The 14,277-nt window shown below is 32.8% G+C and overlaps 1 protein-coding gene across 1 annotated transcript; it reads left to right on the top strand.

Annotated features, from left to right (window-relative positions):
• Positions 1 to 727: 727 nt before the first annotated feature.
• Positions 728 to 13,363, top strand: LOC121238836 (bifunctional nitrilase/nitrile hydratase NIT4A-like). Its single transcript, XM_041135888.1, has 6 exons — positions 728 to 787; positions 822 to 1,050; positions 1,190 to 1,375; positions 10,452 to 10,745; positions 11,938 to 12,219; positions 12,938 to 13,363. Exons 2-6 carry the CDS (start codon positions 909 to 911, stop codon positions 13,114 to 13,116), a joined length of 1,083 nt encoding a protein of 360 aa, XP_040991822.1. The 5' UTR covers positions 728 to 787; positions 822 to 908; the 3' UTR covers positions 13,117 to 13,363.
• Positions 13,364 to 14,277: the final 914 nt, after the last annotated feature.

The raw sequence follows: 14,277 nt of genomic DNA, 5'->3' as shown, positions 1-14,277 counted from the left end.
TCAATTTATACATTTACTTTTATAAGATTTTTATAGTTAAATCATTTCTATTTTCACACTATCTGATTTAATAACATAATATATAGATTTTCTCTATATTAATATTGATAATGGTTATAATATTAAAAATAACTTATGAATTGTAAACATTTTTTTTTATTTAGTGAATATTTAATTTTATCGGTTGGTCCAAAAACTTGTTAATTTTATTAATTATGAGTGAAGGGAATCGCGAATTAGGAGTACTGGGGCATATTTGCGACCTTACCCTAGCTTTTCTCCTTTACCTTATCAACATATTTTAAATCTTAATTTTAAATTTAGGTTTTGTTCTTTCCAAAAATTTAATTTCTTTTTTCAAAATTTAGTTTTTAAAATCTGTTTTGAATTTCTTTTTCTCTTTTGTTTTGAATTTTGATTTTCATTTTAGTAAAATATTTTATAAAAATATTACCACTTTACAAAAATACTCTCATTTTAAATTATGTGTTTGTGAAATATATTGCGTCGGAAAGAAATCGGTGTTCAAGCCCTGACAAGGTAACTTCTATGTTATGATTTTGAGGATTAAAAATATAACCAAATTAATATCTAACAATCATATGGCTTTTGTATCAATGATTGATTCTGTTACAATCCTGAGAATTAAAGGTTTAACTAAATTAGTATCTAACCGTCTTAAAGCTTTTGAATACTAATTTGATTAAGCATTTAACCCGATCATAATATTCTAGTTCTAGACACCTCCAGCACGCACCACAAATTCAAACCTCCAATTTTCCAAACGGCTCAAGTTCAAAGTATTTTCTGTAGAGCAAAAGGCAAAAGCAGCCATAATAATGAGTTGAGTGAGAAATCTGGCACTTCTCACAGTTCATCCAATTTGCAAGCCCAACAACCAAAAAGACATGGCGCTAGTGCCCGTGCCGCCTGTCCATGACGGGCCTCTGTTCCCGGAGGTCGACATGGGAGCCGAACCATCTGCACCCACGGTCCGAGCCACTGTGGTCCAGGCCTCCACTGTCTTCTACGACACCCCCGCCACTCTAGGTCCCTCTTCTATCTTCTCCTTGATCACTTGTTACCTCTTGCTCAAACTGCCTCTCTCTTCTAGTGTAATGTTTCTAGTTGAGATGACGATGTTTGTAGTGATAATGGTGCTAGCTTCAATTTCTGATGGAACTTGCAGATAAGGCCGAGAGGTTGCTGGCTGAAGCGGCCGGGCATGGATCCCAGCTGGTTGTGTTTCCAGAAGCATTCGTGGGTGGTTATCCGCGGGGATGCACTTTCGATTTCGGTGTTACCATTGATAATCGAACTGCCAAGGGCAAAGAGGAGTTCCGCAGGTATCATGCATCAGCCATCAATGTACCAGGTGAGACTGTGTGTGTGTGTCCATGTGTTCTGAATCCTGATTGGATGGATTACTTATTTGTTAACACCCGGAAGATGGAATTTCATAGGCAGCCTGTGTTTCATATTTTAATATGAACCTTAATAATCGGATGTTCCATTTTTTATAATTCATAATAATAAAATAATAATAATTAAAAAACATACATTTCTCATTCTCTAATTTGGTGAAGAATTTTACTGATTATGAGAGAATGATCATCTTAATAACTTTACCTCTAAGTGTATCCTAATGACTAGAGGTACAATGATATTGTAGGTGACAATTCTTAACCCCTCAGTACTATTTATAGACTTATGACCATCAAGAAATCTAGAGACTTTTTGTCTCACTGTGATTAGATATAAAGTTTAATCTTATCTCATCAGAGTTAATCTTATACTATTGTGACTCATCAATTAAGTGATAAGTATTGAGCTATTCTAAACCCATCAGGATATGAGTATGTGGGATATAGAATTTAAATAAAACTTTTACATTCTTCCACTTGGCTTATACGCCCATAAAATAATATTTTCCGTTTATGAGTTTATTACAGGAAATTAATCATACTGCGTAAATTCATTTCCAGAGAAATTTCATAGATCAGAATACATTACATGAATTCCGTAATATCAATGTCAAACTAACTACCAATACGAGACATAACAGTTCTCTACTATATGACCAACAAATTCCTTTCCATGTACCACAACACCAATAACTTAATTCAGCACAATCTTTAATTGGGAAAATTAAGCCTAATACTATAATGCATTGGGTTCCAATTCATATCTATTTTAGGCATTATCTTGTCATCATTCATCTACATGATTTGATGTACATATAAAATGAAAAGACAAGAAAACAGAAATAATCATAATATATATATTTCAATGTCCAGTAACAAAATACTCAATATATCAATGATCTCTTCAACATGTTCACATCATGGGTATAAACATATGACCCATCTTTTTAACATTTTCTTTAAAATATAATTATTAACACACTATTGTTATGGACATATTTTTTTCTGTACTTTGTTCTTAATACTTAGGTATTTAAAATTCAATTAAATACTTATCATTCGGGAAAAAATACTTTGAGGAATTCTTGCAATACTTTATTAGCGGCTTGGCTATAAGTCGACAATTCCAATTCTTAAGATAAATTTCTTTAGTCAGATACCATACACTATGGCCTCAAAACATACTACAAACTCAGTCTCTATTACACATGAAGCAGTAAGAGATTTGCTTTATACTTTTCCATAAAATAACTTTACTAGATAACAAAATATATAACCATAACTGTATTTTTCATCATTAGAGTAATTCTACAAAATAGAGTTTGAATATCCATTTATCTTAACAGCATCAATTTTTCTTAAGGCAACAATGTAGTCTTTAATTTATTGTAAATAACCTTGTACTTTTTTCACATCTTTTAGGTCAAACATCTTTGAATTATTTTGGCAACAACCAAGAATGCCAACTGAAAAACTGATATTCAACCTTATACAAATTTGTGCAATCATCAGATTTATTATAGCAATCACGTATAAAATTTCCTTAAGAACTTAATTAATTCGAGGACACTGTAAAATATTGAGCATGTCACATTTTATTTTTAAGGCATCTATTGAACAATAATTTTTCATGTAAAATCTTCCAAAACTCTATGCAACCATACTAAGACAATCCTAACAGTCATCGTCTTGGTATTAAAATTCAATCTCAATTACGAATGATGCCTCATTCATAAATTTCATTCTTAAAGTTATTTAGATACATCATTTTAATGTCATACTACAAACCACGGTTCATACTGGCCAAAAAGTCATATACTTGTATGACCATAAATACAAATACACTCACGCTAATATTAGGGTATATAAATTAACAATAAATATTTTTCTTAAATCCAAAAACAATATTGGTATTATCAGATTTCATATACCAATTTTTAAAAAATCTATTACATTTTTTAAGTCATCATTTTATTCGTTTCTTGTAGACTTTAGACTTTCATTCTATAATTATTTTTACATCTATTTGATATAACTCTAGACTATAATGAGCTATTAATTCCATAGTGATCATTAATGAGTTCTTCTAGGTTTATTAGAAATATCTTTCTAATCAATGTTCATTTATGAGTGAAATCCTTAATTACAAATATGACTTTATATTGTTTAACATTATCTTTAAAGTCAGAGTTTTGTCTCCAATACTCATTTACATTCAGCTTTTTATACATTTCAGAAAATTTAGATGAAATTACAGATTTTATATTGATTCATGGATTTCAATCACTCTGTTATGCATCAATCTTTTATGAAATCACTTATTTATATAACTTGTGAAAACATATGCGAATCTTCATTTATTTCTATGTTAAATTTAACTTTTGAAAATATACCACATAACCTAACAAAAAATCAAATCAAGAAGATCACATGACGTTACCTGTTCTGATGTCTCCATGGCCAATTCTTCAACGGTGCTTCTCTGATGAGGTAGATGATCATTTGATTATTGTTTCATATTATCATTAAGATAATCATAAAATAAACTATAAACATTTTCGAAGTATAAGAATGTACTTCACAACAGTCGCATCCCTAATTTCTATACTCTCACTGATTTTTCCAACCATAAGAAATTTGACATTTCAATTTTCTCAAAATTCAAACTATAAATAAAAACAATTTAACCTAAATTATTTGGATCTCCCTGAGTAATCAATAATGTACCCATGAACTATTATACAATCCAATTTTCTTTCATTTGGATTGTAAAGTCTTACTTTAGATTGACTATTCATACATGTATATGCCTTAAATCAAGTATCCCATCACTCCACAATCCAAAATAAATCTTTGAGACTATTTACTAGGAACACAATTTAAGATATATGTTATTATCTTTGATAATTTTATTGCACATCTTTCCAAGAATTTAACAAAATAGGTTACGGTTATAGCTTGACTTATAATACTTTTCCTGGCACTCATGACTACTTCAATCCAATTGAATGATTTTCACATTTCTATCTAACTGTAATTCCTCCCCATGAGAAGTATCTCAAGAATTACTAATGACTTAAGACTTCTCATGTAGCAGATAAATACATTTATACCATGAAAATCATCAATAAAAATAATGAAAAAAAGGTTTACACGCATCTATAAGCATTATTTCAAGAAATTCTATATTCCTTGTACCATATTTTCTTGATATGTTTGATTTGCTTTCATTTTATATAAATCAACACACATCCTGAGATTAAAAAATCTAAATGCAGAAAATATTTTATTTATTAATCTTTATAATTTTTCTTGGAGATATTTTATAAACTTTTATGTTACAAATTATGTTTCAAATTCTATGCCACAAATTGTAAAGAGTTTTCATAAATCATTTTTCATTTAGTTTCAATACATGCCTCATAACTGAAAAGGAAAAATTTTTAACAAAAATACTATTATGAAGGCATAACAAATAAAAATTTTATTGAAAGGAAAAATAGAACAAACATAAATGACATTTTGAAACAATTTAAAAATTTGAACATTTGTACTCAAATTCAACCACTAAAATAAGTATGAATATTTATAGAGTTTGATTTGAAACTTGTATAGATAAAATAAATATAAACATTTACACTTGAGTTTAATCTAATAAGAATGTATAAATACGTATAAGATCTGATTTGAAACTTATACAAAAAAAGGTTTACCCTTCCCTTCGAATGATATCTTATGCTTAAGGCACTTAAATCTTTATGTGCCTTTATTTCTTTCAAATTTCAATTGACATAATTCTTATTTTTTCATCACCATCATTTCATTCATTTCTCAAAAGATACAAATGATTTTTCATACAAATTAGCAAAATAAATTTATATCTGGCTAACAGCCATGCTACCAACTTGTTAATATCTTATTACTTTAATGAAATAATAATGTCTCTGAAGCAAACTATTATGTACAAAACTAAGAAACTACTATAGTTTGATATGTAGTAATTAATTCAATCTTTTTAAGCATTGTACTTTTCTGAACCTTATCACTATTCTCAATAATAATTGATATTAGATTTATAATAGATAAACCAAAGTCTAAAACTAGTCTTAGTGTAAATTTGGCATGCTCATGTTTCTCTAAACTAGAGTATATTTTGTACAGGAAACCTTGTTAAGATATTTGTATACTTATTACAAGAAAAACATTTTAATCACATTAATGCTTTGAGTTCGATACTCATAAACAATAATAGAATTTAATCCATTATAGATGAACTAATAGTGTCATCGAGATCCCTCATTTAGGAGTGAATCCGAACACACAAAATATTTCCTCCAATTTTAAATTTTGTGGATGAACTAGTTGTATCATCAGAATTCTCATTTGGAAGTAAATTCTGGCATACAAATTGTTCACCTCAACTTTACTTTGATGGATGAAATAGTAGTCTCATCAAAATCCTCATTTGAAAGTAGATCTTGATACACAAATTGTTCACTCCAACTTTACTTTAATGAATGAACTAGTAGTGTTATCAAAATCCTCATTTGAGAGTAGATTTTGACACAAATTGTTCACTCTAGTTTTACTTTAATGGATAAACTTTTGATGAATGAACTAGTAGTATCATTAAAATCCTCATTTATAAGTAGATCTTGACATACAAAATTATTCACTCCAGTATATCCACCTTACTATGGAGTTTAATGATTTTTTTTTTATCAAAATTTAAGAAAATTTTGTACCTTTGGGCAATCAATATTTTCTTTAATTTTGGTGTAAATCATTTGCCCCATATTGCATAAAAAAATTATATATGGCATAATAATTGAAATAAGAGACAAAATAAATATTAAAGAATTCATACATGTATTTAACAATAACAACATGCACATAAAAGAAAATAAAATTTATTTATTTTTTCTTTCTTTTATTGGGTTGCCCATTTATACTGGCCCATTGGATTTTCTTTTCTTTATCTCGGATTGGGCTATAACCCATTGCCCGACTCTATAGCCCAACCCTTCTGTTTTGAAAGAAAAAATCATAGGCTCTTTCTTCTTCCTTTAGCACCCGCCGCACCAAAGTTCTTCCAACTCTGGGCGTCGCAGCAAGGAGAGGACAACATAGTGAACCCGGCCTCCTCCCGCCACCGACATCAAACTCACTGCCTTTTTTTTTTTTGTTTTTACTAGAATACCGCTGCGGCTAGTGGGCTTTAAAGCCCTCTACCGCTGTTACATAGGTGTCGACGAGGAGGTTCTCAGCCTTCTCTCAACACCAAATATTGGACTTTATAGTATTGTTTTCTAAAAAACTCATCTCAGAGATGGATTTAGCTACCATACCGAGAATCTATATGGTGGTGGTGGCGGTTTCCCATCCCGGGGTGCCAACATGGCACTCCGACCACCTTGTGCCACCCCCTCTAGTCCCCACTCAGTGGCTCAATCTCTCTAATTTTTTTTTTTTTTTTTTTGTATCAACAGAAACCCAAAGAAAATTCTCATTAGCCGATCGGGGCTTCTCAGCCCCTTTATGCTGCCTTTTAAAGCTGTCATACGTCCCAAATCACCAGTAAGGGACTTCGGCTATCTTACACCAAATACTTTCAACACATGCAGCATCTCCTCAACTACCAACACAGTGCAATCAATGAGGGAGAAAATAAAATAAAGCCCAAGCAAAGATTGAAGCAGATGCATCAATACCTCGTAGAATAGTGAACAATCACATGAGAGTTTTTCTTTTACAATAATATATCAACATAAAATGGAAGAAGTACATGGTATTATGGTGTTAAATTAATATATGATAATATATCAAATCTATATTTTATCAAGACTATAAAAAATCTATAACCTAAAGCTCTGATACCAAATGTTACATATTTTAACATGAACATTAATAATCGGATATTTGATTTCTATGATCCATAATAATAAAATAATAATAATTAAAAGACGTACTTTTCTCTATATCTAATTCGATGAAGAATTTTACTGACTATGAGATAATGATCACCCTAACAACTCTTCGAGTGTCTCCCAATGGCTAGAGGCACAATGATGTTGTAGGTGACAACCCTTAACCCCCCAGTACTATTTATAGACTTATGACCATCAAGAAATCTAGAGACTTTGTGTCCCACTATGATTAGATATAGAATTAATCTTATCTCATGGGAGTTAATCTTATGCCATTGTGACTCATCAATTAAGTGATAAGTATTGAGTTATTCTAAACTCATCAGGATATGGGTGAATAAGACATAGAGTTTAAATAAAACTTTTACATTCTCTCACTTGGCTCATACGCAAATAAAATTATATTTTCCGTTCATGGGTTTATTACATGAAATTAACCATAATGCTCAAATTCATTTCCATAAAACTTTTATAGCTCAGAATACATTACATAAGTTCTGTAATATCAATGTCAAACCAACTACCAATGTGAATCATGACGGTCTTCTGTTATATGACTAACAAATTTCCTTCTATCTACCACAACACCAGTAACATAATTCAACATGATCTTTAATTGTGACAATTAAAGCTAATACTGTAATGCCTTGGGATCCAATTCATGTCTATTGTAGACATTATCTTGTTATCATTCATCTACACGATTTAATGTACATATAAACTAGAAAGGCAAGAAAACAGAAACAACCATAATAGATATATTTTAATGTCCAGTAACAAAATACTTAGCATATCAATGATTTCTTTAACATGTTCACATCTTGGGTATAAACATATGACCAATCTTTTCAACATGTCCTTTAAAATATAATTATTAACACACTATTATTATGGACATATTTGTTTCTGTACTTTCTCTTTAACACTTAGATATTTAAAATTTCATTAAGTACTTATCAATTAGAAAAAAATATTATGAGGAATTCTTGTAATACTTTTTTAGCGGCTTGACTATAAGTCAACAATTTCAAGTCATAAGATAAATTTCCTCAGTCAGATACCATACACTATGGTCTCAAAGCATACCACAAATTTAGTCTCTATTGCACATAAAGCAGTAAGGGATTTGGTTCATATTTCTCTATAAAATAATTCTATTAGATAGCAAAATACATAACCATAATTGTATTTTCCATCATTAGAATAATCTTACAAAATAGGATTTGAATATCTAGTTACTTTAAGAGTATCAGTTCTTCTTAAGGCAACAATATAGTCTTTAATTTCTTAGAAATAACCTTACACTCTTTTCACAATTTTTAGGTCAAACATCAAAGATTTACTTTAGCAACAATCAAGAATGTCAACTGAAAAACTGATATTCAATCTTATACAAGTTTGTGTAATTATCAGATTTATTATATCAATTATTTATAAAATTTCCTTAGCGTCCTAATCAACCTAAGGTAGAATTTAGAACAAGACTTTCCATCTCTTGCTTTCATAGAAAAAAATAATACCAATCACACCAATATTTTAGTATAACCTTGCTTACCCGCTTATTAATTCTTAGAACGTAATTTTTCTGGTCACCAAAGGCTCTTGGAAGGCTGATTTAAATTACAAAGTAAAATCACAATACCCAATTTCTCTTGCAAAACCAGCAATACATACTTTTGGATATAATTCTTTTTATAAAAATTACCTTTTCAAGCCTCTTTAAACAATTGTAGAAAATGAACAAACTCAAGTCTCAAGCTAATTTTCTATAGAGAGTGAACAATATTAGCACCCACTGAGATGAAATTTGCCGCAAAATACAACATGGAATAAGTGAATAAATCTGGAGATGGAGATATCTTACCAATGATGATAAAGATTCAAACCCTTTCGATTAGTTCGAGCTTCAGAGAACTTTTCATATATGGCGGTTTCTAAGTGGAAATTTGTGGGGAGGGGGGCGGCTGGAAGAAGAAAGGGAATACAAGACAGAGAGAGGGAGTCTTGGGGAAAAGGGAAGTCGGGGGGGAGGGCGGGGGCATTACGAGAATGTGGAATTTCTTTTTTTGAAGCGTGGGTTGGCTTGTTAACAGTAGAGAAAAAAAGAGGCCAGTTCACATAGAGTGAGGATGAATTAAATATTCATAAAAGAATATTAACATAAGCTACTGCACTTCCCTAAATTTGGGGAAGCACTGTAGCTCTTCCCTATTATAAGCATTGGATGGGGAAGCTTATGTGGGGCCTTTTTGAGTTTTTTTTTTTTTTTTTTTTTTTTACAAGTTTTTTTTTTTACACTTGTAAAAAAAAAAAAAAAAAAAACAGGACCTAAATGTCAATACTCTCATTGGAGCTAGTTAATGATGAATCATGAAGTACCCCAAGGATTGTCATCCATCAGAAGCATGAAGGCAGGTTGTGGAGTTGATTGCCATAGGTTTGGTGTGCAAGAGCAAAAGCCCTTGTGCTATCCCTGTCTTGCTTACACCTAAAACAAATGGTTCTTGGAGGATGGGTAAATTAAGGAATTAGTCAGTCATATGTTGGGTAACTTTTCGAGGTTCCTTGTTGGAAATCATGTGAAGACATGGGCTTTTGTTATCCCTCAAGCTAAGTTTACTGACAATTCTGTTATTGGAACCATAGAGAAGACGTCATTAGAACCGTAGCCAATGCCACAAATGCAAACCAGCATCGGCGTTTTCAAGAGTTTTTAAGGTGTTATGGTATCTGTGCATTTGAGATGTGAAAGGTTTCCTTCAGGAACTTTTCACAAGCTCAAGTGAAGGAAGTTTGGGCCATATATGCGAAGTATTGAATAAGATTAATTAGCTCAAGTTTATGTACGGTGACTAAAGATTTGATTTTGGTCAGTATCACAAGCCGAAGAATTCAGGTCTTGTATGGAATGTGTGAGTAGTGAGTAGTTCAAACGGGCACTATTAAGTAGCAGCGTATCTATTAAATGAAAAAATATATAATAAGCATGACTTGTTTGCTGATTTCATTGTTGATACTCTTTGGAGGCTTAAGTTTTATTTGTCATATCTGTGTATATAATTTATTCACAATTTTCATTGATTTGTTTGATACAATGCAGGTCCTGAAGTTGATCGTTTGGCAGTAATGGCTGGAAAGTATAAGGTGCATTTGGTAATGGGTGTGATAGAGAGAGATGGATATACACTCTATTGTACTGTTCTATTCTTTGATTCTCAAGGTGGTTACCTGGGAAAGCACAGGAAGGTTATGCCAGCAGCATTGGAGCGTATCATCTGGGGATTTGGAGATGGATCGACAATTCAAGTTTTTAGTACTCAAATCGGAAAAATAGGAGCTGCCATTTGTTGGGAAAACAGAATGCCACTTCTAAGGACAGCCATGTATGCTAAAGGTTTGTGGCAAAGAACAATAATATGAATATTTTGTCACATTTTTCAAGCTTCTTTTTCATCATTTTTTTATATTATAGGTTGGTAACCGATAGCTGGTTTGATTGTTTATTTACGACGATGCAATTTTAGAGAGATTAATTGATATGAGGCCTGGAGCAACCGCAGAATTTCAAGAAACTATTAGCCACCTTGTTGATGCAATTACTGGCTATGCTGTGTTCGGACTGTTGTGAAAAATGATAACAATAATGAAAGTAAATGAGAAAAACAATCAATCAATCACATGATACAAATTTTACGTGGTTCGGCAACTTGCTTAAGTCCATGGAGTTGTAGAGGATTTTATTATCTTGAGGAATCACAAGGTACAGTGTTTGAGGCGAATTACTGTGCTCAATGTATGGCCACAGTATAAAAAATACATATATATATATATATGGTTACATGTCGAAAAATCCTAATTTCTCACAATCTGCGATATTTGCTCGAGTAGCTTGTCGAGCGCGCATCGAGCGAACTTTCTACTGGCCGTTTGCTCGAGCGGCTCACAAGCGAACTCTCTGTCTGAACTCCGCTCGAGTGACCTGTTGAGCGAGTAACGAGCGAACTCTTTGTATCGCATCCGCTCGAGCCATTTGTGGAGCGGCTCACGAGCGAACTCTTGATAACGTCTCCGCTCGAGCGACTTGAATGCTCTGCCCGAGCGGACTGAGCGAGGCTCCACAAAACTCAACAAGGACGCACACATGAGCATTCACATATGCATGTGGTTGGGTGTGTGCATTTGTTGGATTTAACTAGATCCCAGGTGTTCAAGTACTTTGGACGTAAATATTTTTAGAACGTCACATTGTTGGGACTCAAATTTGCTGCATGCTTGGGTTGTTCGACTTTGGAGACCAACATTGTTCTGCCCAGGTCCATGCGGGCAATAGTGCAACCTTCGTTTGCCCTCTCCAATCTTGGCCTTTTTTTGGTCAAATATTAATAACTCTCAGGCTAGGTCTATCCTATTTAAGTGTATTACCAGATATATATGTTGTTAAATCATGTGCTCCAGCTCCTTGTAATTTCTTCTTAATGATTGAATGCCATCTGAAGCAATTTTTGTGGAAAATGTTGAATCTGAAAGTAGGTATTCGTACTGTATGATGTTTTTCCCTGTGGAATACATAACACTTTGTTTTCTAGGCATTGAAATATATTGTGCACCTACGGCTGATGCCAGTCCCATATGGCAATCATCAATGATCCATGTTGCCCTTGAGGGTGGATGTTTTGTTTTATCTGCCATCCAATTCTGTCGAAGGAAAGATTACCCCTCTCCTCCAGAGTATGTATTTTCAGGAACAGAGGAGGAGCTCATACCAGATTCTGTTGTCTGTGCTGGAGGCAGTGTCATTATATCGCCATCAGGGGCTGTTCTGGCAGGACCCAATTATGATGGGGAGGCACTCATCTCAGCAGATCTAGGTATGTCACTGTTGTATATGCTTTCCTCAAACTTTCCTTCTTGTGTTATTCATAAGAGTTCACACCGTCACTCAATAAATAACATTTTGGGCTCCTGATATATATATATATATATATATATATATATATATATATATATTCTCCAAAATAATATCTCTATTTCTTGTAAGCATGGCATCTACATGAGTTATTTTTCCCATTATAAGAAGCATATTCTCAGAAAACATTGGAGGTGAATCTTGTTCAAGTTCGTGTGCCCATAAGTGCATGCATGTGTGCAAGTTTTGTAGTTTAATATTATTTTAGGTGAAAACAATTATTTTCCAAGCAACCTGCTTTTAAAAGATGATGGTTAGTTCATCAGTGTTTGAGGAAGATGCGTGCTTTTTTGCAGCCATTCCAATTCTTCTTGGTTTTTCATTTAGAAAACAGTAAACCTCTGAAATATCAACCTTAGAGTTGGACGGTGCAGTGACCAATGTTGACATTATTATCCTTGGTGGAGCACGCCATCATTCATCTTAATCTTAATCTTAATGGAAGTTCTTATGGTTTAAACTTTTTCAATCTGATTTACGCAATCATACCACACCCAGACAAGTGCAGTTCTGGTTTTTTTTTTTTTCCCTTTTTGTTGGTACATTTAGTTGTGCAAAAGGTTAAGGTTAGCGACTTAGCGCTGATTTTAATGGATTGGTAAAAAAAAAAAAAGATGCAGATCTTGGAGAAATAGCACGGGCAAAATTTGATTTTGATGTGGTTGGACACTATTCAAAACCAGAAGTGCTAAGCTTGATTGTGAGGGACCATCCAACAAAACCGGTTACTTTCATGAAGGCGCTCACAAGTAGTTATAATGGATCACCTGCCATCAATAATAGGAAGGGCGGGCACTGATAAGGCAACCTCTTTATTACCGTTTGCAGATGTATATGTTCAATGTTTTATCTTCCACGACAGATGACATGTCTTCCTTGCAGATGGCGTAAGTTATTCTGTTGGTAAAAATAAACAAATAAGATATGGTTTTACTTCCTGTAACCTTTGCAACATGTACCACTTTTCAAAACTTAAACCCTGAACCTATTTAGTTTGGTTTTTCTTTTATTATTATTATTATTATAAGTTACTTTGGATGGAAGAATGCAACTTTGCAGCATATGCATGCTTGGATATCTTTGTCTAAATTTGGACCCATTCATGTTTGATTCAGTTCCAACGTCTCTTCATGCAATTCACATATAAATGACAACTTGTCAGAACTCAGCAGCACTCTGCCGTACACAATTTCACCATCTTTGGTAAATTTTCATGGAACAGATTCTGGTTCAGATCTGAATTGATGTTTGCTTTGGTGGAGGTTAATGACAGAGACTGTCCATGCCAGCCATAATCAGGCAGATAAAAGATGTCAATCGATCTATTTCCAAAACTCATTTATGGTTGGATATTATTATGAAGATACTTGGAGAAAACATTGTGCAGTGATACGAACGTCTAAAGCGTCCAACTCATAATTATTCGCAACCCGAGTGCAGTAAAGTGTTAATACGATAACGTCAAGGTAGATGGTGTCAAAGTTCGAGATGAATGATAGAAATAACCTTAGATAAGTTGAATCTAATCAAAGCTGTATTCCCATTTCCCACAAAACAGATGAGAAAAATATATATAAGACACTAGTAAAGTCCAGTGTGCTGATTACACCAGTATTGATTGAGTTCTTAATAAAAGCATCGCAACATTGCAATCTTGTCTTTGTATCTATCTCGTGCAATCACTTGGAAAAATAAGAGGATAGATAATGGTGTGATGTAGCCATTGGCCATATATTTTGTCACATGTCCACACATTCAATAATGCAGGCCCACAAAATGATTGTGACACATGTTCATGTTCTTGTTTTAGAGGTCTTAACGATGGTGATGGAGTAGTTTGTTGTGGATTTGAATTCTAAACACTCATTGCAAGAACTTAAGAGGATTTAAAAGAGTCATGAGTTACTAATGCATATACTATAGCCATAAACTAATGTATGATACATGCATTTTATATGTT

This window comes from Juglans microcarpa x Juglans regia, chromosome 7D (assembly GCF_004785595.1).
Source record: "Juglans microcarpa x Juglans regia isolate MS1-56 chromosome 7D, Jm3101_v1.0, whole genome shotgun sequence".
NCBI classification, from domain to species: domain Eukaryota; kingdom Viridiplantae; phylum Streptophyta; class Magnoliopsida; order Fagales; family Juglandaceae; genus Juglans; species Juglans microcarpa x Juglans regia.
The sequence above is the reverse complement of the archived record's forward strand: the minus strand, read 5'-3'. Positions and strand labels throughout refer to the sequence as shown.

Excerpts from the sequence above, each read along its gene's own strand:
- LOC121238836 (XM_041135888.1), top strand. The coding sequence starts at position 909 with ATGGCGCTAGTGCCCGTGCCGCCTGTCCATGACGGGCCTCTGTTCCCG. Across the intron at positions 1,376-10,451 it reads ATCAGCCATCAATGTACCAG|GTCCTGAAGTTGATCGTTTG; the intron begins GTGAGACTGTGT and ends GATACAATGCAG. Across the intron at positions 10,746-11,937 it reads GACAGCCATGTATGCTAAAG|GCATTGAAATATATTGTGCA; the intron begins GTTTGTGGCAAA and ends TTTGTTTTCTAG.